At 36.0% G+C, this 26,685-nt stretch overlaps 4 protein-coding genes across 5 annotated transcripts; 2 read left to right on the plus strand and 2 right to left on the minus strand.

Moving 5' to 3' along the window:
* The first annotated feature begins 6,877 nt into the window (after positions 1 to 6,877).
* Positions 6,878 to 7,801, plus strand: LOC125196119 (small ubiquitin-related modifier 1-like). The gene is made up of 3 exons (XM_048094499.2): positions 6,878 to 7,043; positions 7,289 to 7,438; positions 7,522 to 7,801. Exons 1-3 carry the CDS (start codon positions 6,972 to 6,974, stop codon positions 7,579 to 7,581), a joined length of 282 nt encoding a protein of 93 aa, XP_047950456.1. The 5' UTR covers positions 6,878 to 6,971; the 3' UTR covers positions 7,582 to 7,801.
* A 1,534-nt stretch (positions 7,802 to 9,335) lies between these two features.
* On the minus strand, positions 9,336 to 12,375 carry LOC125196118 (aspartate carbamoyltransferase 1, chloroplastic-like). The gene is made up of 6 exons (XM_048094498.2): positions 12,204 to 12,375; positions 11,075 to 11,634; positions 10,868 to 11,007; positions 10,241 to 10,414; positions 9,813 to 10,049; positions 9,336 to 9,714 (listed from the first exon to the last, which is right to left on the minus strand). Exons 2-6 carry the CDS (start codon positions 11,628 to 11,630, stop codon positions 9,607 to 9,609), a joined length of 1,215 nt encoding a protein of 404 aa, XP_047950455.1. The 5' UTR covers positions 11,631 to 11,634; positions 12,204 to 12,375; the 3' UTR covers positions 9,336 to 9,606.
* Positions 12,376 to 12,688: 313 nt separating this feature from the next.
* LOC125192947 (uncharacterized) lies at positions 12,689 to 15,320 on the plus strand. Of its 2 annotated transcripts, none has more exons than XM_048090629.2 (5): positions 12,689 to 12,998; positions 13,856 to 14,012; positions 14,285 to 14,335; positions 14,441 to 14,533; positions 14,810 to 14,987. In XM_048090629.2, the coding sequence occupies exons 1-5, from the start codon at positions 12,874 to 12,876 to the stop codon at positions 14,873 to 14,875; spliced, it is 492 nt and encodes a 163-aa protein (XP_047946586.1). In that variant the 5' UTR covers positions 12,689 to 12,873; the 3' UTR covers positions 14,876 to 14,987. The 2 variants fall into 2 exon arrangements, with proteins under 2 accessions (XP_047946586.1, XP_047946587.1); XM_048090630.2 differs by lacking the exon at positions 14,810 to 14,987 and adding an exon at positions 15,001 to 15,320 and having other exon boundaries at positions 12,694 to 12,998.
* Positions 15,321 to 16,112: 792 nt separating this feature from the next.
* Positions 16,113 to 21,664, minus strand: LOC125196386 (uncharacterized). The gene is made up of 9 exons (XM_048094880.2): positions 21,264 to 21,664; positions 20,792 to 20,863; positions 20,090 to 20,179; positions 18,557 to 18,599; positions 17,818 to 17,924; positions 17,134 to 17,229; positions 16,620 to 16,810; positions 16,484 to 16,553; positions 16,113 to 16,403 (listed from the first exon to the last, which is right to left on the minus strand). Exons 1-9 carry the CDS (start codon positions 21,429 to 21,431, stop codon positions 16,302 to 16,304), a joined length of 939 nt encoding a protein of 312 aa, XP_047950837.1. The 5' UTR covers positions 21,432 to 21,664; the 3' UTR covers positions 16,113 to 16,301.
* Between the last annotated feature and the right edge of the window lie 5,021 nt (positions 21,665 to 26,685).

Below are 26,685 nucleotides of genomic sequence, written 5' to 3' on the forward strand. Positions count from 1 at the left end.
TGAGAGGAGATATTGGGGAAGTCAAGAAGGTGCTACAGGAGATCAAGGGGAGTTTGGATACCCTGGCCGGACGATCATCTGCCCAGAATGAGAGGATGACCGAGGCAGTCAAGCTTATGCAGAAAATGGCAGTATGGTTGGGAGAGATGTTTCCCTACATCAAGGAGAAGCGGTAGCTCGGTCCGGGAAGTTCCTCCCAGCAGCAGCTTCCACCCCCCTCCAAGCCTTCGGTAGCCCCGCTTGTGTCTCCATCCTTGGCGTCTGTCTGTGTGAAGAAACCCCTGTCGAGACCCCCTGTTATTACTGAAGAGGAAGCGCCGGCGTCACCGGCAAAGAAGAAAGTGAAAGTGAACCGCCCCAGCGTACCATCCAAGTCTGGCTCCCAAGGGAGCCGGACCCAGAATTGAATCCCCCCGTTAATCAAGTAAATTTTATGTTTCAGTCATTTCATTTTATTTTAATTTTGTATATGTATCCATGTTGTTTGTGCTGAGCATGTTTAACTGTTTTCTTGTGTGTTCTCCCACTTAGCTCAATCTTTGGTCTAAGTCTGAGAAGTTTATATGTTTCTTCAGCATGCTTTTCTTGTGATTAGGTGTTCATCTCCCACTTAGCCCAATTCTTGGTCTAAGTGTGAGAAGTTTTTGTATATATTCAGTATGCTTTTTCCTGTTTTATGTCTTTTTTTTTCTCCCACTTAGCCCGTTGTTCGGTCTAAGTGTGAGAAGTTTTATGTGTTTTATTTTGATTGTGTGCACCAACTCCCTCATTTTCCCCACTTCACTAGGATAGCTTGGGAAAAAGCTGGAGTGAAGTGGGAGGGGGTGGAAGAGTTAGTGCAGTATGTGCTCAGCATGTGGAGGAGTTCTTAGGTCTAGGAGTTCTAGTATTTTTTTAGGTTATGTGTTTAAGCATGAATTAACAAGGATAATAAGGCAAGATTCCCTTAGGGAGAGTAATTGAAAATAGGATGCACTACAACTTTGAGGCCTTTTTCCTTAATAAGCTAAAATCGATTTGGAGAAGGCAAGAACGATAGAAGGTGCCTTAGCTGACCTAATTGTGAAGCCCCACTATTAATGTGAGTTAGAAGCCTTAGCATTGAGTGCTAACATAATAAAAGGGGCTGCTACCTGATGCTTAGGGAGAAGAATTTAGAGAGGAGATATTAAGAAAATAAAAAAAGAGAAGGAACTTCAAACCTGGAGGTATAAGCTGGACAAAGTCCAGAGGAGGAAAATAAAAAAAAAAATCTGTAGGAATAAGCTGGACGAAGTCCAGGAAAAGAGGAGGTATAAGCTGGACGAAGTCCAGAGGAAAAGAGAGAAATTCTCATAACCCGAAGCATCAGTAGCAGGAACTAACTATGAGCGATCGATCCTAACATCCCTAGTGAGGAATGAGTGATCGAGCGAATCTAACAATTAGCAAGCTAATGGCTATCTGGACGAGCTGACAAACCGACTAGATGGAAGAAGGGAAGGGGAGGATTTGGAGAGTGGAGACTATTGGATTGACCTTAAACTTATGGGGACAGCTGCCCAAAATCTGAACTAATTCATGCCTATGTGTTTTATTTTCTTTTAGTGTTATTGTTTTTTTCTTCTTTTTCGCATGTTAGTGTCTAGGTCTAGGAGTTCTCTTTGGTCAGGGAATAACCATGCATTGAAATTCGCCTTATTTCTCTTTTCTTGTCTTTATACTTGAGGACAAGTATGTTTTAAGTGTGAGCAGTTTGATAAGGCTAATTTCATGCATTGGTTATAGGGATAAATTCTGTGATTTCCCGGGTCTAACAAACCTTTTTGAGCCAGGTGTGTAGAGAAAATCGCCAACCCCAGGAAGAAGACGGAGATCGCCTGGTGGAGGAAGCCGACAGGAAAAATAAGCTGAACAAGGAAGAGCGCTAGACAAAAGAGCATCGAATCGAAGGGCAAAATGGGCATTACAAGAACAGTCTAAAATCTCTATCCATTATAAAAAGGAGCACGCAATCAAAATGAATCATCACCAACTTTCAGCTCCTAACTTAGTTTTCCAATTTTTCTCTACACACTCACGCACTTGGGGGAAATCTGAGGGAGTGGTTCTCATTTCATCGGAAGTTTGTGGTGCAACACTGTCTCTAAGGAGGCGAAGAAACAATTGTCTTTATTTTTCTGTCTACTTTTGGTACTCGCCGAGTCCTCGCTGTTCGAGGCTCGGCCTTGTGTTGTTACTATCGTTGGATACTTCGTATTTTGCAATGGATATCACTGCTTTTGTTTCGTTTATCTTATCGTGTTGTTTGGGTTTGATTTGCTGATTATTGTTGGTTGATCTGAGTTTGAAGTTGTTTTGTAAGAAATCTGTTGTTGATCGGTTGAATCTACGTAGACTTGTGAGGATCGGAGATGGAAATGATGTTTGGTTGTTGTGGATGGCTTGGATCCGGAGTGGATTAAGCGTCCCGTGGTTGGATCTGCTTGTTCTCGTTTCATTTAGTTGTTTAAGTTCTGCATTCTCGTTTTGCCTCGTCTAGTAGTCGTAGATCTGCTTTAATTTTAACTGTTCTTTATTTCTATCGGTTTAATTTCATTTACTTTGCTTCGATCTACGTTCTTGCTCTGTTTTAACTGGTTGTTTCATGATAAATATTGGAGAAGATGATGTCGCTGTTAGTTAGTCCTTCAGTTAGTTATTTTGCAACTTTTCAATCGTACTCTACATTTTCAGAAAATGGTCCCCACGTCTAGTTTCTTTCCCAAGTCTAGGTTAATTTAGGAAACTGTTCGTTCGATCCAGCAATTGTCTCGCTCTATTTCGGTTAATATGCATGTTTTTATGTCTCTGCCTAGATCTAGCTGTTAGAGTAGAATATGTTAATTACCAAGTCTAGGAATTAAAGCTCAACCCCAAAAATTGTGTGGCAGCAGCAAAAAAAAAATAGTTCCCGAGTCTTTGAACATGTTTACTTGCGCATTCATCTCTGTGGATTCGATCCCTACTTCCATGTACTAATTTTCTTAGCTAAAGCGGGTTGAGGGTTTTGAAGGGGGAGTTAAGGTAGTGATTGTGTGCCCAACGACAGGTAGCTCAAGGTTCTCTGAGTTCCTAGACCAGTGTCTAGCGGATTTCCTGGACCGGTGGTTTTCTTCATTAATTTTAGAACACTCTTTCGCTAACTATTATTAGCTTCTAAACCACTCTTCAATAGGCTTAGACTACCTATCGTGAAAGGTTGCAATTTCAGTTCGATTATTTTTAAGTCTTACTGAAATAAGATAATGTTGTTGTGGTATAGCACTAAATTGGATCTAACAGCGAGACATGTCTTTATGCTATCTACTGAAAGACGAGGTCTTTTAAATTATTGTTTCTTAATCAATGTACCTTAGCATTGAGCATACGGTATTGATTATGCACTACTTTGACTTACCAAATGGTGCGGATTTTTCGCAACCCAATAAGCCTGGTATATTGGGTAGTGGTGATTAATATCTAGCGGTGCTAGGATTGCTATTATGTTGAATCGTGCGCGGGGTGAGTCTCGTTTGATAACATCCTCAAGAGGAGCTTGAAATAAAGTTTTATTATTCAGAACCTAGTGATAAGGCTAATTTCATGCATTGGTTATAGGGTTAAATTCTGCGATCTCCCAGGTCTAACAAACCTTTTTGAGCCAGGTGTGTAGAGAAAATGCCAGCCCCAGGAGGAAGACAGAGATCGCCTGGTGAAGGAAGCTGGCAAGGAAAATTGAGCAGAAGGATGAAGAGCCACTAGACTGAGGAGCATCGATTGGAGGGCAAAATAGGAATCACAAGAACAGTCTAGAAGCTCTATCCACTATAAAAAGGAGCACGCAATCAACATGAAGGCAGTCTTGATCATCACCTTTTAGCTCCTAGCTTAGTTTTCCACTTTTTCTCTACACACTCACACACTGAGGGGGAAAATATTCAGGGGGGTTCTAGTTTCATCGAAGGTTTGGGTGCAACACCATCTCTACGGAGGCGAAGAAAGAATTGTCTTTAATTTTCTGTCTACTTTTGGTACTCGCCGAGTCCTCGCTGTTCGAGGCTCGGCTTTGGTGTTGTTTCTATCGTTGGATATTTTGTATTTTGCAATGGATATGTTTGTTTATGTTCCGTTTATCTTATCGTGTTGTTTTGGATTTGATTTGCTGATTATTTTTGATTGATCTGAGTTTGGAGTTGGTTTGTAAGAAATCTGTTGTCGATCGGTTGAATCTACGTAGACTAGTGAGGATCGGAGATGGAAATGGTGTTTGGTTGTTGTGGATGGCTTGGATCTGGAGTGCATTAAGCGTCCCGTGGTTGGGTCTGCTTGTATGTGTTTCATTTAGTTGTTTAAATTCTGCATTCTCATTTTGCCTCGTCTAGTAGTTATAGATCTGCTTCAGTTTTATCTGTTCTTAATTTCTGTCGGTTTAATTTGGTTTACGTTGTTTCGATTCTCGCTTTGCTCTGTTTTAGCTGGTTGTTTCGTGCAATATAATGGAGAAGGTGATATCGCTGTTAGTTAATCCTTTAGTTAGTTATTTTGCAACTTTTTAGTCGTACTCTACCTTTTCAGAAAATGGTCCCCACGTTTAGCTTCTTTCCCGAGTCTAGGTTAATTTAGGAAATTGTTCATTAGATCTGGTAATTGTCTTGCTCTATTTCGATTTAATATGCATGTTTTTAAGTCTATGCCTAGATCTAGCTGTTAGAGTAGAATATCTCAATTACCAAGTCTAGGAATTAAAGCTCAACCCCAAACTTGCGTGGCAGCAGCCAACAAAAAAAGTTCCCGAGTCTTCAAACATGTTTACTTGCGCATTCATCTCTGTGGATTCGATCTCTACTTCCATGTACTAGTTTTTCTTAACTAAAGCGGGTTGAGGGTTTTTTAAAGATGGAGTTAAGGTAGCGATTGTGTGCCCAACGACAGGTAGCTTAAGGTTCTCTGAATTCCTAGATCCAGTGTCTAGCGGATCCCCTGGACCGAGGGTTTTCTTTATAAATTTCAGAACACTCTTTCGCTAACCATCATTAGCTTCTAACAACAAAACCAACACTCGTTACCTAACTAGTTGGAGTTTGATTACTCTATGAATAATAAATAAGAATTTCTTACTGAGTCCACTCTTGGAATTAATAAGATATTAATTAATTAAGTTCATAGCAGACAATGATTAATTAATGGATGTTTCTATCTTAAGCGCGGGAAATAAATATCAAGCAATGGAAACCCGGATTACTTATAATTTCGGATTTGGATAGGGAGTGCAATATTACTTCTGTAGTGGCTGCTCGTAATATTCCAATTAAAAGCTTATATTAAATTGGGGTTCAATTTAATTGTAAAAAGCTAATTGGAGGAGCCCATATCCAAAACCTTCCATAGATCTTTGTCTGGGCCCAATATGTGACTTAATATAAATAGAAGAATAAATGAGACATAAAATACACTTAATTTTCTTCAAAATTTTCGTCCCCCTCTCTACATAGGAAAGGGATGATTTTTCTCCTCCGTGGGAAAGGTTTTTCGTCTTCTTTATTTAAGTCCTAGTATACTGGTGAGAACAGCCCACCCTGATATCAGTTTACAGTCCGGGAACCAGACAGAAGATCTGTGGTTTAGTACTGAAGATCTTCACGTGGAGAAGACACTAGCTATCTTCGATTCTTTGGATAATCATCAAGGTAAAATAGCTAAACCGTAGAAAAGCATGTTTTAGGTTTTAATTAATTTAAAGCATGATTTATTTGAGTTGTGAGCATGATACATGTGATAATTGCGCGAATAGAATTTGTCTAAATAATCTACTAAATAGATCAGGATTATTATGTAATCGATTTATGTATGCTTCCGCTGCCAACCCCTTCAGGCGGATCTAGGGGGTAGGAGGGGGCGGTCGCCCCCTCCGTGCGACTATTTCCCCCTTATCGGGACATAAATTTACCATGTCCGCCCCCTCCATTTGCCTCTGGCGCCGCCCCGAACAACGAAAAAAATATTCATATCCGCACTAAATCAAGCTAATACTATATATTCCACCCCTTCGATAATCGTGGCACTCGATGTCGAACGTTCGTGTTCGTATCAAGAAGAAATTATCAATTAATCTAAAAATTAACCTGCCTTTTAAAATTTTCATTATTTTTGCTTTAATATATCACTATCAAAATAATGATGACATATGATCAATTAGTTAATTACTACTTGAACTAATCTTAACATTACTAATATAATCATTAATTTAGTACGTACTACTAAAAAAAGTTATTTTATATAACTATTTACTTGCAAAATAATTAATACTCCCTCCGTCCCCCGTTAGGAGTAGCACTTTGACCGGACATGAGTTTTAAGAAATGTAAAGAAAAGTTGGTTGAAAAAGTTAGTGGAATGTGAGACCCAATTTTTTATATTGGTTTTATAATAAAATATGAGTGAAATGAGTTAGTGGAATGTGGGACCTACCTACCATTTATGGTAAAAGTGAAGTGCTACTTTTAATTGGGAACGGACCAAAATGGAAATCAGTAACTCTTATTCGGAGATGGAGGGAGTAAAAAAAACACTTTATGCAACCAAGTGTAAACAGTGATATGAAGAATCTTCAACTTTTGTGTTTTGGTTAAAATTTTTGAAGCTTTTTCAACTCTTGTTTGTTTGTGATGCTTCAGAAGATTGAACAATATCGTGAACAATTAGCAAGCATGAGAATAGCAATTAATAATAGCGCGTCGAAAATGATTCCCTCTCATTTCTAGAAAACAATTGGTTAGCTTACTTCCTACGCAGCGTGCATTACATTACTGCCCAATTCCAATCGTCGATCACACACCTAATAATCTCAGCCATTCATCCATTCCCGCTTTATTGAAAATCTCAAATTCGTACAGAAAACCAAGATATTTCGAAATATAAACCCATTACCCACCCACACAAGTTGTGTGTTGCAGCAAATCGGAGCGGAAACAATGTCTACCGTTGAAGACGACAAGAAGCCCGCTGATTCTACCATTCACATCAATCTCAAAGTTAAAGGCCAGGTACCACTCTTTCTTCGCCCACGCCTTCTGTTCCTTTTTGTGATTTCAAGTTAGCATGCGTTACGATTAAAGCTTTTCACGGCGATCGCTTAAATTCTAGGGTTCTCCCCTTTTTATGTGACGAAAGCATCCTTTCTCATCTTCAACAAATATTGTGGTTTTGGAGCGTATGTTGTACTAGAATTCAATTTTGTGTATGAATTTTGTGGTGAAAATAAGTTGAAGAAAAATTTGTGAATTGTCAGGACGGAAATGAGGTGTTTTTTAGGATCAAGAGAAGCACGGCGCTGAAGAAGCTGATGAATGCTTACTGCGACCGACAATCGGTTGAGTACAGCTCTATTGCTTTCCTCTTTGACGGCCGTCGTCTCCGACCCGAGCAGACACCGGATGAGGTTAATTATCCCTATCCTCTCTCTTTCACATACATTGACACATAGAGAAAGAGCATTTATAGAGAATATGATTTGTTTTACAGCTTGAAATGGAGGATGGTGATGAGGTTGATGCAATGTTGCACCAGACTGGTGGCGCCTGAAGCAAGGAAATGGATCTATATTTACATATTACTAGGTGAATGCAAGTCAGATTTAATCTATTCTAGATTATGCATAAGTTATGTATTTCAATTTCATTATCGAGTTTGTTAGACATTGGGGTTTATATGCTGGTTTCTGGTGCTTTGTATTTCATCAACATTGGCTTTTTTTACCGACTTGAGTTGGGTTATGAGATAGAAATTGAAGTTTGTGGGTCAATCGCCAATTATTAGGATAACCCTCTTATTTTCGGCAATTGACATATAAGAGAGTATCCACTATAGGGAGCTGAGGCTCTCGGGCATGGGTCTTGGCCGGGCCGTGGCTCCTATAGTGGAGGACAAGCAGAGCCGCGGCGGGGGTAGCCCATTGGCGCGCCGAACAGTTGGCTGGGCCAGGGCTCTTGGACGCCCTATTGTGGCGGCCGGCTCAGCTCAAGTTTTAATAGATTTTTTTTCTTATTTATTTCTTACTATAAATATACCCATTATTCTCAATTTTTTTACTTCATTCCAATCTTCATCTTTTTCAATTTGTCTCAATTCTACTTTCAAAATTTTTTATTTAAATTTTTTATTAAATTATGCATTTTTTTAATTATTATAGTCCAATAATTTTTATTCTAGTTAAATTAAAATATAAAAAAATAATTAATTTGTGGTTTGGGCTTGCCATGGCCTTATCTATTGTGGACACCCTAATGTGCCTCATTCGATTATATATTTAGCATGTGAAACATAGATGAAAATATTTTGAAAAAATACATAAAATATGAAAATTTCATTAGAACCCAATCACAGTATGAAAGTTAAATGAGTAAAGGCCAAATGTGGTCCTTAACATGTGGCCGTTTTATCAATTTGGTCTTTAACATTATCATTTTGATTATTTGGTCTCTCACAAATAAACTCGAACCCGAATCGGTCCTCACTTAACAGAACCGTCAAAAAATAGACGGTGATTGCAATTTGACTATATTAAATTACTAATGGTAATTAATTATACCTAATTATAACGGCAAACTATAACGGATTCAAGGCATACTAACATTTTTTAATGTATTTTTTTAATAAATTAGTGAGGAGTAGAGTGGGGCGGTGGCTCGTGTGTGGAAGCCCGGAATTTTTTTTATTATGTAATTTTTTTGATTTTTAGTTAATGTACTTTTTTTATTTAAATAAAACTAACGAATTTTTCTCGTATATGTGTCGTAATTTTAATTCCGTAAATGTAGTATATTTTGAATTATTTTTATTGCGGCTGGCCTATGGCTGGCCTAAATCTGATGTGGCAGGTGGTTTTTTTAGTGTTGCTGACGTGGCATGGGAGAGAATGGCTGGCCTATGGCTGGCCTAAGCACCATTGCGGATGCTCTAAATAGTTATTCCCATAAAATTTAAAAATAGAATATTAATCTCAAAGTTAATATTTGCAAACGTAACTTTTGAGAATTGATGTGCTATCTAGTGGACAAAAACACCGTATATTGAACACTAATATAGATTCAATTATTTTCGTTGAAATTCTTTGAAAAATATGCTTTCATTTGGATGGTTAACCTTATTTGAGACATCAAGAATGAGGAGTTTTTAAAAGCGTTAATAATATATTTAGAAATATAATTTAACATTCTTAATTGCATTAAAAAAAAACTTTGGTCGTTTTTTCAGAGTTCCTAGTATACACATTCAGTTGCAACCCTTCTTTCCTTCATTTGAGTTTCTGGTACACACATTCAGTTGCTTCAAATGAATGAAAAAGCACAATAGTATATTGATTGATAAGTAAATATCTTATGAATCCAAATCATGAATTCAAAATCAACAATACGATGGATCATCTTAGAAGACAAAATCGGAATGTAATGTAATCATATGCTTATATGAAATATACCCTAGAAACAAAATTTTAGCGCCAATTGCCAGAGCAATATGCAACATGTGACTGGGAAAAATTGGAATAGTTCCTCAACTTCTATCTTCAAGGAGGCAATCCGCTATAACTTCTCAGAGAAAATGCATCTTTTACCAGCCGAGAAGCAAAAGCTTCAAAAGGGCCATACGGATGTATAGGCCATTCTTTGCTTGTCTGAAGTAGGCAGCCCTTGGATCAGCATCAACTTCGACAGTTATCTGAAGTTCGTCCATGGATAGAACCCATAAATCAGGAAATGAGACATGGCAAGTTCGAAAATAAACACATCCAAAAATGATAATGAAGACAAACCGACCTCATCAAGCCGTGGTAGAGGATGCATTATGATTGCATGTTCCTGCATCACATCCAGTACATTCTGATCCACAATGTACTTGCCTCTAGCTTCTTCATAAAGATCAGTTCTTCCTCCAAATCTTTCTCGCTGAATACGGGTTTGATAAACAACATCACATTTTGAAGCCACCTCCATTAAATCAGCACTCTCTTCCCATTCAACTCCTTGAGAGGTAAGATAATCTTTTATGTCTTCCTGAAATGATGTCAAAACCAAAACAATATTATCTCACCTTATTGTCAAATATTAAGGAAAACTTACAGTCTCTTTTTATTTAGATTATAAACATAATTATCATTTCCCCTGAAATCATTACTTTGGAAGAGATTAATTAAGCTCACAGGTATATGGCATGTTCTCTATGGGAAACTACATATTCTGACTACCTTCATTTTCACTACTTCTGGCGACACAAAATAGATTTTGACATCTTTGTACTTGGCCAGCAGATAGGCAAGTGAGCGAACTGTTCTCCCATAAGCAAGATCTCCTACAAGCCCGACTTTGATTCCATCAAGTTTTCCTCTCTCTTTTTGAATAGTGTATACATCGAGGAGAGCCTGTCCATCAACATGAAAAGAAGATAAGTACAATACAATGAGCCGAACATAATGATATATCTGTTTTAGCCTATACACAATAGTACTATGTTGTATATAAACCTCTAAATTAAGCTTTAAATTGCGAAGATGGATGATTAGACAAAGTTTATGGTCCAGCAGACAAATACATAGAACCACTGCATTAGTTTAAGATTCTCATAAAAGGAAACCAGTGTAATTAATCTACATTCATTCATATGAATGTAATAACATTCTTGTCAACTTTTTGCTTTAAGTCACACAGAACTCAAATCATGTTTCTTATGATCACTTGAGAACACAATATGCTTTAAACATTGTTCCATGGGGACACATGCAAATGCAGTTTGCATGTGCAATTCCAGATTTTAAAAACATGATCAAAAAATTTATATGTTCAACAAACTTCAGTACAAACTTCAGTTTGCAGACCTGGGTTGGATGCTGTCCAGGACCATCTCCGGCATTGATAACTGGGATATTGGCTGTCGCCGCTGCTCTTCTTGCAGCACCACTTTCAAAATGCCTCATTACTATGATATCAGTGTAGCCTTCAACTGTTCTTATGGTATCTGGGGATAATATGGATCAGTATTAGCATGTAATCGTAAAGGCTCAAATAAACAGTTGTCTAACTACCTTCAAGTGTCTCCCCCTTTGCTGCTGACGAGAACTCCCGTGCATTTTCTGTAGTTAACACTTCCCCACCCAAACGTTTCATAGCGGACTCAAATGAAAGCCTAGTTCTGGTTGAAGGCTCATAAAACAGGGTAGCCATCAGATACCCCTTTAGAAGGTTGCTTCCAGTTGAGTTCTTCTCAATCTTCTCCATCTCCTTTGCCACATCAAATATGGCACTGAGAGTATCTCTATTAAACTGTTGAGCTTCAATGACATCTTCAAGTTGAAACTTACTCCCCACGGAAAAGAAAGGCTTTGTCTCAACAGCCAATGCTTTGCATCCGACTCCACCCCTGAGAGATAAGTTCCCTTGTTTCCAGTCAAATGCTCTCCCATTTGGAAAAGCCCGTGAATGTGATATGTCGGCAGATGCAGATATGGGCAGGGATCTATACGTTAGCTTTGAGCTACCATTGAGATGATTGCAGACAGGCTCAGCACTGGTCTGTGAAGCCTTGGAAGCAAGTACACTCCCATTTATGGTGCAAGTGGAAAATAGCGAAGATGATGCCATATACCTAATCAAATATAGAAGCAGAAAAGGTTATTAGTCAAGCATAGCAAGAATTTTGCTAAGATTCAAATATTTGTAGTTAACATCTCCACAAGCAGGCATTCAGAATCAAATCGTCCAAATAAAGATGCCTTGTACATATTTTTACCCTTAATCCTATCAAATAAACAGTCCATTTTCTTGACTCAATAACCACATCTATGACACCATCACAAATAGAGATGCCAAAATAAACGAGTAGGACAAGGTAGCCCACAGCTCTCTAGTCGTTTATTACTAGTATTTTTTGTTTTTGCTTTTGGTACTATTTCGGTTGGAAACAAATTCAAATGTAACAGATGGAGTAGCTTAAGCGAGGCCTTTGAGGCATATCACCGAACAATTGACGAACAAGCAAGAAATAAGTTATTAAAGCATGGCGATTCAATCAATTGTTTTAATGCGCGACAGGTAAACGTGTGGGATAAATATATAGTAGTAGTAGTAGTAGTAGTAGTAGTAGTAGTAGTTAGTCAGAAAATATTATATGGAATGCAGTCTAACCAAAACATGTATTCATGAAACGGAGATTACCTGGACTAGTAAGAAAGTTTTTTCAGATAGTTCCCTTGCTGCTGTCGAAGACGGCGGAAGAAACAGTGGAGAATGATATACACAGAAAAAAGCAAGAGTGCGGCGCGTCGGAAGAAGATACTTTCAAACTTGTTTCTACAAGTATAGGTTATTTGGAAATACCACTCCCTTTTCTAAAATCAAATATCATTATTTCTATTCATTCTCTTTTAACTAAATACACAAAATAAACTACATAAAATTTCATATCTAATCAAAAATATTTCCGAAATTTTTGAAACAGTACAAGTTTATAATACTACTCCATAAAATTAGTAAAATAGTACTAAGAGCAATAAAAAGAAAAATATACTAATAAAAAATGAGTCTGACCTTATTAAAAAAAAATCCTACCAAAATTATAGTACTCCATTCTTTACCAATACTAATTAAGTATTTTATAAATAAATCCTGTTTATGGATATGGTAATTGGTCAACCTCTCGAGCAGCCGACGTGCTAATTTGAATACAATAAATCTTAAAGAATGAATTCATCCGATTTCGGCAACAAGGTTGCTTCATCCAACTGTGACTCTCCCTCTTCCATTCTTCCCCAATCGAAATTCCAAATCCCCTCCGCCCCCGATTCCGTATCCCTCAATTGCACGAATTCGATCCGGCAGCGAGGTGATGGGCGCCGCCGATGCTGATGCTGCGGCGACTCTCCGTTCCGCCGTTGCCCCTGCAAACCTATCCCTCATTTCCGCCTTGCTCGCCTGTGCAGTTGCTCAGTTCCTCAAACCTTTCACTACTTGGTAGGACTACTTTTTTTCTTCTCTTTTAACATTGTTGGAATTTTTCTGCACCAAGTGGTTGTATGGATATTTGATAATGTGAGGTGAGACTCGATTATTTTCCGTGTGCTTCTTCAGAATACCTACTGAACAAGATATTGCCCACGCTATTATGTTCTGTTGCTTGCTATTTGAAGCACTGCGTCATAAATTTGCGGATATTGTATTGATCGTTTGGTATAAGTATAACATTGCATTTTCACGTGCAATTAGGAAATGTAATTTGAACAAGTTAATTAATTATGTGTGTTTTTTATTGTATACTACCAAGGAAAACTATCTGAAACAAAAGGAAGGTTTTTCTAGTATATAAAAGTATTCAATCTGAATATTGTTCTTTCTGTTGATGCTAAAATTGATATCTGAAACGTTTATGTAAAGTTTCTTATATATGAGCTCGAGCATGAACCGATATTGATTGTGCATCAGCTGAAATATGGATATGCGCCTCTGTAATATAACGTCTATATTTCACTGGCTTTGGGAGTTTCAGAGGGAAACCAAATTTGTGTGATCTTCACCTTTTTCCCAGACTTCATGGCTGCAAAAGTTGCTATTAAAGCATATGATATATTTGAGTGAGTTGCATACGAAGCTAGCTATCTTAAAAGGGATTCACTTAGCATAGACCATATAAGACAAGCATTTTATCATAGCTATTTATTTCTAACTTTCAACTTCTGTGTTTTCGTTGTGATAACACATTATAGTGGCAATTAGTTAACTTTTCAACTTTTATCAGATGGAGATTTATAGTAGTACTTGTTATCATGCTATTTCGTGTTTGATTTTTCAATATGTCCCCTTTAGTTATGTAGGTTGAAGGATAAAAAATGGGATTCTAGAAAGATGGTTAGCTCAGGTGGAATGCCGTCATCACATTCAGCGACTGTCACTGCTCTTGCAACTGCAATTGGCTTGGAAGAAGGAGTAGGAGCAGCATCATTTTCCATTGCAGTTGTCTTGGCATGTGTTGTATGTACTTTCTAAACCAGGTTTTCTCCCTCCTTTTAGCATTGTGTGCTTGTTTATTGAGTTCTAAACTATGTGACTCATCAGATATGGTAATTTTTCTATACTATATATGGAGTTTCTTATCTTCTTTCACAAAGTAGACTGGAATATGTTACTCCATTAAGTTCAATGTTTCAAGTCAAATAGTTAAACAGGGGATAATTTTTTCATATTATTAGGGTTTGTAACCTTTTTCCTATTTTTTCCTGGCTAACAATAATGATATATTACAGGTGATGTACGATGCTACTGGCATTAGACTTCATGCGGGTCGGCAAGCTGAGGTGCGATCTGGTTTTATGATGACAGGATGGTCTAAAATTAGATAATTTTATTGGTGCAGTTGTTTCTGACATATCTGATGCCATTTATTCCTACCGACATTGCAGTTATTGAATCAAATTGTGTGTGAATTGCCCCCTGGGCATCCGGTTGCTAATGTCAGACCTCTTCGGGATTCGCTAGGCCACACTCCACTGCAGGTACAGTTTGCTAAATTACATATAAAAAAAGTTATAAAGTATGGTTGCCTGAATTGCCCCCTCGACATAGTTTGCTGATGCAATCTCAAATGTATATGTATAGTTTGCTGAATTGCCCCCTCAACATAGTCTTTTATATATGGGCTCAAGTATGGTTGTCTGAAATGTCCTCACCCATATTCAGTATTTTATTGTCATCTGATGGAAGATTAGTGCTACTTGCAAATAAATGATCTCCTGGACTTACTATACATATACATTATACTCTTCTCGTAGATATATGCCGTACATATGATGGGGGTAGTGGAGCACCTTCTGTTCTTCTGTTGCAGTACCATATAGTATAGTATATAAAATTCTGTTATTTAACAGATTTGACTAATAAGTAATATACTGCCTTGAATCCTGGACTTGTAAACTTAAAACCATGACAACCACACTTATGGTTTTCTCATCTCCAACTCCAGGTTTTAGCAGGTGCTTTGTTGGGATGTTTGGTGGCATTCCTCTTGAAAATAAGTTCTACATAATAGCATTTACTTTCCTTTGATATGTCAAAATTGCTTATAATCTTCTGAAGAGTTGGAAAAGAAATTACGAGAACATGAAGAATCTGCATTGAAGATTTTATTTATGTAAAGCTGGTTTGATTTAGATGTAATCCTGTTACAAGTCGAATATTTGTTCAAATGACACTGAACTGTGTAGTGTATGGGCTCGTGAAGTTTCTCTCAAAATGTTCCTGAATGCACTGGGGTCATCTAGCCTGGTGTACGGGTTCGTTTCATCTTTGAATGAGTCAAACTTATATGCAATATAGTTGGCTGCTCGTTAAAAATTTATATACGACAGAATTGAAGTATATATGTGTGTAGTAGTAATATGCAATGAGTACTACTAAGTTGCAAGATTGATATCACACGTTATTTTAATTTAGTGATAGGTTAGTGCGTTGTATATCCGGATTTCATTGAAGAAAATTCAAATGTCGTGTTCATTTGAAGCAATGTATTTGGAAGATACTAAATGTTGTGAGCGTATACAATATAGCAGAGGAATATTGTTTTGTGATTGATAAATTGAGGGCAGAGTCAAACACTCTTTCTCCTTAACACAATATTGATATGCTCCATGATTGAAGTGAAGATGTTGCACTCAAGTCAAGTCCAGGTTTTGAATCACAAAGTAATCACAAATTAAATCAAATAAGTAGAATAAATTTATGTAAACAAATGTAGATAATACAGAATCTACATTTTATTTCACTGTATCCGAATAAAGTCACGATTGGCTAAGAAAGGATAAAATAATAAAAAGGTAAAGAATAAAATGAAAATGTGATTACAGAAAGCTTATTTTTTCCCAAAGATCATAGAAGGGTAATAACGTGATACATTAAATTAATTAATCATCCTTTACCAAATTAAAAAATAAAAAATAAAAATAAAAATAATTAATCATCAAAAATTAATTGTAAATGTAAAACATCTAAAATGTCCAATTTTGTGTATACAATGTTTTGTGTATTTATCACTGCTCTTTTCTTAATAATAGAAGAAACAATACATAAGATGGACGGTTAGATAAACTCACAAATGATACTGCAAACCATGATGTAAAATATACAAAGCTTTCAGCTTTGCAAGATTCGGGTTTTTGAGTTAAACTTCCAAGCTAAATTGAGTCATAAATTTAGACACTATATAAATTTATAGTTTAATTATATGTAGAGAGAGACATGAATATGATATGCCGCAACTCTAAATCATCAACCCATCATATGATCAAAACCACCAGCTTCCATAGCAACCCGAGGCCCTTGAACGTTGAGAAGCAACTGCTGCAGCCACCTTCTTGTGGTTGGATCCTCCTGAAACGAAACATTGCAAGATCGGTTCACAACTACATTGACTGTTTAACTTCACCAAGAAAACATCCATGAGCACTTACACGAAGGCAGCCACTGAAGGTCGCGTCTCGAAGCATGTCAGGCAGACAGCTTCTCAGGGCGTCGCAAGCTCTGTGTATACACGGAGATTGGTTAAGAATATGAATGAAGAAACGCATATGCAGTTGACAGACATACCTTGGATTATCAGACAATCGAAGATAGCATCTGATAATGTGTTTCAGCAACCGTGATGAAGGCTGTTCAGCCAGTGCAGCAACCATGTTCCCCAGCACTCTACCTACTGCAAAAAAGCGCTCAGCGGTGGTGCATATATACTCTAAGCCCACATCATCAAGCAAAATCTTCTGCACAATGAAAGTTGCCACCTGCCAAAAGAAAGTCTTGATTACGAATCTGTATCACTATAATTTCTCTACTCTAATAGGAGTATATTACTATTCCACTGGAGCAATTTATCATAGTATTAGACTATCGTTCTTAACCCACCTAGTTCAAATGTTAAATTATGCGCCAAAAACACTAATTGAAGGTGAAAATAGAATGTCTATTAAGGTGGAATTGGATAGTTGTATAAACCAACAAGATAGATTGTAGTATTTATATTTAGAGACGCATTATTAGCCTTGACTGCATCTCTGAAACAAGGATACCAAAAATGAATGACCTAGAACTGCTAGAAGGAACTTACTGTTTTAGACAATTCACTTCCCATCTCCATAGTGCGCAAGCACAAGGGAATGATCTCCGTAGACAAAAGGAAACTGATAACTTCGGTGTCATCAACCTGAGAGCCAAACACACAATGAATCATGAAGAACAATGCAATATGAGGCTCTCTTGCAATGAACGCAATGGCCATCGCTGGAAGGGAATGTATAATCAAAAGATAACTAATAAAACTGAGGAAAGACAGAATATACATGTGGCAACTGTTGCTTTGATGGTAGCTTAGGATGCGGACAGATCAGATCATACATTTTAAGAGAACAAGACAACATTGCATTGTTTGGTGAGCTAGACAACATTTTATTGCAAGTAAGTTGGGGGAATACTTTCATGAATGCGAAAAACTAATGGGGTTTGATTGACGGGAACAGCAACAGGAATGAAATTGATTGATGGAGAAGGGTGATACGTTAAAACTGGTACTCGTTATTTTGTTGATTCCAGGCCCCACCACATACCACAGACCATTAATGAGAATGATTCCCTCCATAATTCTACTACCCTCCACCTCATTACATTGTCTCAGCAAAGGAAAGAACTGTTGCAAGTTTTCCATATATAGCAAGATTTTCCTATTTAAAGAGCATAACTGATAACACTTCTTACAATGCATGCATAGAAAGTTAATTAGGTCAATAGAGAATACCTTGACCAAAGCACCTATAACGCCTAAACTTGTAAGCCTCAGATACTCAAAGGGTCTTGATTTGCTGGTCGTATTAAGGAATGGATACAAGTAGAGAGGAATGTGCGCTGCAACAGGGAAACATCAATATAAACAGACACTTTCAATGCATAGCATCCCATATCCAACAGAAAAAAAAAACAAGGAAAGAAGAAAAGGTTGACAATCTTCTAGCAACATGGATTAACCACTTTGGAAAATGGATCCCATTGTGCTACCGTAGTAGTAGCACTAATAGGCGCCATTGCAAGGGCTATTAGAGCCCACCCCACCATGAGGGAACTATCTAGCAAGGTGGTCCCAAAACAAAACGAATGCAATGAGGGCATTGCATCTTCAACAGGGGTGATTTTGGAATCCTATGTCCTACAAGGAAAGAAGGAAAGCTTTATATATATGGGAGCAGTTACTTTTGAACAATTTGGATTAGCCTTTTTAGCCATGTGAAGTTGCAAGCAGAGGCAGTCATGCTATCTTATTACACTGTGACCCAATCAAGGTAAAGCGGAGTACACAGCACTGGTAGATGTAGCCAATAGCATGATAAGAGTGACTATGAAAGAACGGAATCATCATTCTACCCCACAAAGATAGGAACTCAGCCTCTACCAAAGGAGAAATGTAAGAGGCTCCACTAGACACCTGACATGGTTAGTATCACTAGATTAGGCAAGATACTACATATGTCCATGAAAATTACCATTGAGGAATAACATTCTTGTGTCCGGATGTGAGGCCACACACTGCAAGAAAAGTGAAAAGCATGTAAGTTTAAGAAGGTCCATAAGATACTTTCCGTATATTAAGATTTATTTTAATTGGATGACCCAGTACTTCAAATGATATTTAGAAAGGGCAATGGCTATGCTAGACTGGGGACTGGAACAAGCCACAAGAGGTAAAAGCATAGTCGTAAACAGCAGGTAAATGTCTCCAATTCCAACTTCTGCATTTTTACCTACCACTTCCCACGCTAAGTGATGCAATCCATGTTCGGAAACCCAAGCAACGCGAAGAACCCCGATGGGTTGGGCCAGAGTCCTGACTTGGCTGAAAACGAGAAGACCGTTGAATGCAACGCAATACACCGAAGCGTGTATCGGTGTATGGGCCGAGATCAAAATTGGCTGACATGTCGAGGTGGTTTCGAGAAGATATAAATGCATGGAAAGGGATAACTATGTGGAGATATTGAGAAGTGACGAGAAGAGTCATAGATTAGCTTCTGCATTTTATTGAACGGCAATTGTTACCGGAGGCTTTCCTTGAAAAAGAAGAGTTATATGTTTTTTTTTCTTATTTTCATTTTCAATCCTATTCGGTCTATTTACTATGGCCAAAGTCCAACGTGTTGACATCTTATCGAGAATAAATGGACCACCCGCCTTCAACTCCGTATCAACTTATCATTCGAGTTTTCACCCTCATTTGTGGCGTCATTTATTCCATCATCACTATCCATAAATCACGTCTTTCCCAGCAACATTCCATCCCTTTCTATCGTGTCCAGTTTACATAAAGTATCCTGGTCGCATTACAGTTGCCATGAAAATGTTTCAGTTTGATTTCATAGTTTGCTTAAGGTATTGATTACGTGAGATTGCATTATTAAGTTTTGTTTGACAATTTGCTTAAGGTATTAATTATGTGAGATTGCATTATTAAGTTTTGTTTGATAGTTTGCTTAAGGTATTGATTACGTGAGCTTGCATTAATAATTTTTGTATGATAGTTTGCTTAAGGTATAGATTATGTGCGCTTGCATTATTAAATTTTGGTTGTTTTCTTGCAGTTTTGGATCTTTGTAATATGCGTAAAAATAGCCTAGTGATTAGTTGTATCATGGGATGTGAGCTTGATTACGTGAGCTTGCATTATAAACCCGCCAACGGCCAACCTGATCCATTTACTCCATTAACCCGCCAAGCATGGAAATTTATGACTTTACATTTTAATTAGTGTTATGCTAAGACTTAAATTATCGGACATATTATGTAATGACTTTATGTTTTAAATATTGAGCCAAGGTTTGAGATATATTATGTTTCTATCATTTTCCAAGTTTTTGCATGTTATATTTCTTATTTTTATCTATGTTTATAATATTTTTATTTAACCATTCATAACCGTCATACACCATTGACAACATTGATTTGCAGAAAAATCAACAATCACCAAACCAATTCGCAGGTAGAAGAAACAAAATCTGTATGTGAACAGAGACCAATGTTACCTGAAGTAACGCAAGTGCATTGCAAACTCTATTCGACTGTGCAGGAGTCAGATTTGGCGGTGACAAAACTGGGTAAATGGAGACTATTTCCTGGAGGAGGTCAATAAACAACGGAATATGTATAAAACACAGATGCAGCACTAGAATTGCTTAAGACTAATGCTCAACAGTTTAAATAAACCAAATTTCAAGCAAAAGTTGTAAGAACAAAATCAGCCAACTTTAACATATCACACCAAATTTTGGTAGAAGTTAATAATAATAGGAAAAAAATCAGTCCCTAGATATCTTCATCAAAAAGTAGCGCGAAAAAGGTTAGCATGCACAATGTTTACGTCGTAGATTTCAAGTCATGCAGTAACCGACAATCCCAATGAGATGAAATTGAATAAAGTATGAGGCAGTATAGCTTTTACTGCAACGACCTAACGTGATCCAGGTTCACTACATATATAGCAAGGTATTGGGTAAGGCAACAGGCTATTCTTATAAAAACATTGCTCGGTTCCAGAATGATTGTATCGAATATCTGAAGCGCCATAAGAGCACAAAATTGACAATGTTGTTAAAATAAAAGCTTCTATTTCCATAATTGAGAAACGAAGAATACATAAACTAGAATCGTCACGGATCCAAATATTACCCTGGTATACCACTATAGAAAAAGGAAAGTGCAATTTCATTTTAATGATATCAACAAACCTGCAGAAGAGCAGCAATGGTGCCAAAGGAATTCCACAGCAATGGAGCCAGATCTTGAAAAAGTTCTCTCTTCTGCTTGAACGGAAACAAGACAGTGGATAACAAACAGGAGAATCAGAAGCATAATTAAAACTGATAGAAATGAAATAGATGCACAGAAAACCTAAAAGACACAAATTTGCTACTTACAAACCATTCCACCATGCAATTCAGCAGACCAAATCAAAAAGCTCAAAACTTTGCAAAGTTATTCAAATGAAATAACGTTTCCTTGTTGGCATACACGCATTTACTGACAATCAAAGTCTTAATTTTACTTTTATATATCCCCTCGTACCAAATTTCCTCATCGGAGTTTACAAAGTTCGTTCGATTATGAAATGTGAGATCGTAAATGAATCATAGAAGGGGTTTCTGAGTGTCAAAATAATAAATTTACAAAAATAATAAACATTCAGACTCAAGATTTGACCTTGGAAAGTTCGAGAAGCGCATTTTCTCGGAGATCCGGATTGCAAAGATCGAGAACCAACTGCTCAGATGATTGCATCCTGCGGTCTTTGTTGGCGGCGGCGGAGGAGCTGCCGGTGGCCTCAAAGGGGACGGCTTTCAAGTTCAGTGGCGGAGGAAGGGTTGACATTTATCCGGTTTTGTTGTGTCAATTGGCAGGGGCTTCTTGCTTTTCCGATTTGCTTAAGGGGGGAGGAGAGGAGAGAGGATGGGAAACACGTGCAGGAATGAGTCAGCTTCGCGTTCCGCACGCGCCGCCGGTGGAGGAATTTGATGTGTGAGGGAGAGTGCGCTGCGGTGTTGGAGACGCGCTGCCGCTGCAGATATTGGAGAGAGAGAGGGGAAAGGAACACCAAATAAATTGGAAATAGGAGTGGGGTTTGGAGTTTTTAAAAGAGAAACATAATCCTATTTGGTTGGATTAGGTTTAGAATAAGATAAAAAATATGATGATAGTATTATCTAATTTCGTCGTAAATCAATATTCCCTATATTGTTGTTAAAAGTCACATAAGTCATGTGAAATGCATGAGTTGCAATTATGCATATAGGTTCATTTGCAATTTTGCATACGTGTGATGTGATTAGGTGCATAATATACATGTGACTATATTGTGTTTCTTAATAAACAAAAACTCCGCAAATATGAAAAAGTGTAAAAATGTACTAACACCATAATACGTTGTTTGAACTAATTATATCACCTCCGCTCCAAATGATATACTCCACTAAACTAATTAATCTAAAAATCTTGACTGTATTTAACATTGTGACCAAATAATGAAATACATATTACAAATTTTAATAACAGATGTCACAATAAATTTATAACACATTATTTCATTTTGTGTACCAAACATGCCTAGCTACAATCATTCACCATGTGACAAACTTTCATATAAATATTCGTATAATTTTTTTATAATTACATTGTACTACTTAGTTAAAGAACAATTATTGTTTTCAAAATTTAAAAATGTCAGCTAGTTATGACGAAAATTTGAAACAATAATGATTAGATTTTCGATGTAATGCAGAGTGTAGTTTTTTTTTTCAAATAGTAACGTATCGATTCACACATATTCAGTGGCGGACGCAGAAAATTTTAATGGTAGGGGCTTAACCATATACTCCTTCCATTTCATAAAAACAGAAACTGTGGTAATGGCACGAGTTTTAATGCAAAACCTGTAAAGTAAAAGAAAATAAAAGAAAAAAATGGGTAAAATAAGATATATGAGGAGAAAAAGGTAGTGAAATTAGTGTTAGTGGATTGTGTGTCCATTTTCTAAAATAAAAAGATTCTATCTTTAAGAAACGGTTCAAAAATGAAAGAATTTATATTTCTTGTAAACTGATGGAGTATTATACTCTTCTATCCAAGGTAGTTGAGTTGTATTCCTTTTTGGGTTGTCTCAAGGTAGTTGAATCATTACTTTTTTGGCAAAAAATTTATCTTGTCTCATACTTTATTCTCGTCCAAAAGAAATTTTCAACTATCTTAAAATGGAGGTTATATATATGAAAAAAATAATACTTATATCATAAAAAAAGATCATATAAACTAGTCTAACCCATCATAAATTTAACATAGCTAAGGAATTAAGGAAGTTAAGGAAGTGATTTACGCTGAGAAGAACTTGAAAAGTAGAAAAAAAATCTTTGTTAAGCATTTTAGCTATATTTGAAAGTAAATTTAACAATTTATGCAACATAACAAAAGGAATTAAGGAAGTTTTCATTGATCAAAATTTATAGCGTCGATAAATTTCATAATTTTATAAGAAAACATTAATTGGAGCTCAAAAGTCAAAATGGTACTTTTTAAATGTGACTTTCAATATTATATTACTAACTTCTTCCCCAAAGTTTCGTCAGCCATTTTCTTCTTTCATTATCTTCTGCAAATTTTCGATTCTCAAAATTTATTCAGCCCCTTCACATCATTTAATTCCAGAAATTTAGTCTTCAATTATATTGGTTTGGGAAGGGCTGAAAACTGTTATCATTAATATTCAAAAAATTTATAAATAGAAAAATATGAAAAAAAACTTGTTGGGGAGGGCTTAAGCCCTTCCATCCCTCCACCTGTGTCCGCCAGTGCACATATTACGATTTTTTGAAGTTGTAAAGAAAATAGGCATTGTCTCTTGGAAAAGGTCAAAAAGGACTACCAAAAAATAGGTATTGTTTTTAAATTTTAAAAAATGTATGTTAGTTGGATTCCATAAATTGAAACCGAGATCCAGTATTGTTTATTACTGTTTCTCGTATTTATGGAATAAATATAAATCGTAATTATGTAATAATACTAGTCAAGTAAATTGTAATGTATGTGAAATTTATAATTCATGCAATCGAGTAGTATCATTTTTTATGACAAAAAGCAGCTTGCAAAGGGAGGACCTGTTTCAATGCCTGTAAATATCAGAGGGTATAGTTACAAGGACAAAATGAAAATGGACATAGACAACGTAAGAAAACTTTCAGTTCTTGAAAGATCTTCACAGTGATAGAATTCGTGTGCCATTGAAGATCTTCATAGCTACAACCAATGTTTTAAAAATCGGACCGGCAAGGCTACTGGTTCACGGTTCAACTAGTCCAACCGGTCGAACCATCGGTCGAACCGTTTTACTGTGGCATTTATATATATATGAGTATATAATTAAATACATAGGGTAGTGATAAAATGCAAACTTATATATGGTACAAACTCAAAACTCCTCAACACAGCTTCAACACTGTTTCAATACAATATCAACATAGTGTAAAATTTCAAGATTTTAATGTCAACAAGGTATCAACACAATATCAACACAGCATCAATCATTGACAACCGTTGAAATTCTGTTGACATTTTCCTATTGATGCTTTTTTGTGATCTGTTGACATTTTTCAATAGTCCGGATCATAGTTTTGAGTTTGTACAATATTTAGAGTTTTCATTTGATCACATTCCTAAATACATATATATTATAAAACACTTGGTGTCAAAACATGTAAATAAACAAGCATGAATGCAATATATAATTTAATTTCAAATAATATATAGATATATAGGGGAGTGTTATATTGCTAACTCAATGCTTAATTGCTAACTACAACTCAATAATAGCCATTAGATGTTCAAATTAAAGGCCTAGATCATCAACCACGAAATGTCAACACGATCAACAAAAAACGCCAATAAGGCCATAGGATTAATTCCAAAAAATATCAATAGGGGTATTAATGTCAAGTTAATTATGATTAACTTTTAAAAGAAATCTCAAAAGTTTAAATTCATATAACATATATCAAATTAAAGATAATTTTATAAGGATTCCAACGATATACTACATGCATATGTTCCGACGTCAAAATTTGAAAAAAAAATATAGAATTTTCGTATTTTTCGTACACAGGTTAATGTCAATGCAGCTAAGATAATATGTCAATATAAAGCATATACAATGTAAAATCCTAAATTTGTGTTGACATTCTCAAAGCATTGTGTTGATATTTTCGAAACACTATATTGACATTTTCATCCAAAACCCTAATTTGGCGTTTTTTTTATCTTTTTCGATTAAATTAATAAAAACGAAAATTACACATGGCAAATTGTAGACCACACATTTTTTAAAATCAAGTGGCCTTAAATTAGTTGTAGTTAGCAATTAAATGATGAGTTATCAATTGATCACTCCCCTAGATATATAAGTATAGATAAAGCATATATATACCAATTCTTAACGAGTAATACTAGTAATGTAAAAATACATATTCATATGTTTATTATATTATGTATTAATTTTCATGTTATGAACACTTCTCCCATTATATATTCTTGTTATTTTATTTTCAATCTAAGTATTAGTAATTAAAACTTTATTTGAAAGTTAATTAAGATTTATTAATTTTATTTATGATATAAAATATGTATATAGCTTTTAATTATACATATACAATTAGTATATAGTTGATAGTTGATATAATATGATGTAGTATATATCAACAAAACAAACTACATTCCACATTGAAAAAATAAAGGCAAAAGATTGTAAAAGATGACTATAAAACAAGCTTTTCATCCCACATTGAAAAATGAAAGAACAATCTTATGGAATACTTCTATAAAGAAAGACACAAATGATTTTTAAGTTAATTTTTATAAATTCATAGGCCCAATACAAGTATGGGTTAATATGAAATGAAAGTTTAGTGTAAAATTTTTAAAATTGATTTTTAATTCATTTTTAAAAATCAAAAAATTTGGTAACCGGTTCGACCGATTCCCGGTTTCCGACCAACCGGTCGGTTCACCCGGTCCAAAATGGTTCAATGCTCCACTAGTTATATATGGTGAATCGGACCGGAAAGGTCACCGGTTCACGACCGAACTGGTCCGACCGGCTGATCCAAACCGGTTTTTAAAACACTGGCTACAACCATGCATATGTTAAGTTAGATACTAATGTATGCTTCAAGCTTTTTGTATGTACATCTATGAGACCAAATAATTTCCTTTCTATTGTTTTTGTTTTTCATTTAATTTGAACAAATAAATCCAAATATTTTGTACTCCCTCCGTCTCATTGAAGATGACTCATTTTCATTTTTAGTTTGTACCAACTAAGATGACTCATTACTTAAAATGAAAACACTTTTATCTCTACTTTATTCTATCTCTCTTACTTTACTCTCTCCTCTCAACACACAAAATAAATTTGCATAAAATCCTGTGTCGCCCAAGAAAGGGGTCATCTTCCTTGGGACGGAGGGAGAGTATTATACAGTAAAATGGTGATCAGATCATCACTGAAAGTTCACTTACCCAGCCTCCTGGCATAAGACATCATTAATTATTTATACTACAACTTAATTAAAAGTTAAAGTTCAATTTATTCATTTTCTTATAACTTGCATATATTTTTAAATATGCAAGCTGAGCTAGAGTGTTGATAAAGTTTACTTAATTCAATTTCCGTATAGAAAACTTTGAGGTTCATGTGTTTATATATATATATATATATAGAGAGAGAGATGCGATCATATCATAACTCTCAAATCACATGATAACTCTATAACTAAATCTGGACCACACATATTTTATAATCTTGTGGTTGAGATTCAAACTTAGATTTACTTAATAAAAATAGGCGCAGAGGGTAAATATGTCATTTCGCTAATTTAATTTTTGAATTTCGCTCCAGATTCACTCCAGATTTCACGCTCTTCTCATCGGTTTCTTCTCAGCGATTTTCGATTCTCTCATCTTCTCTGTGATTTTGTTTCCATTTTGATCCAGATCACTCAATTTGATTCTCTCCTCTTCTCTGCGATTTTGTTTCCATACTTTTCGCTTATTTTGTTTCCATAGGCTCCAAATTTGATTCATT

Source organism: Salvia hispanica, chromosome 4 (assembly GCF_029641045.1).
Source record: "Salvia hispanica isolate PSC_SH4W2 chromosome 4, Shi_PSC_v1, whole genome shotgun sequence".
NCBI lineage: Eukaryota > Viridiplantae > Streptophyta > Magnoliopsida > Lamiales > Lamiaceae > Salvia > Salvia hispanica.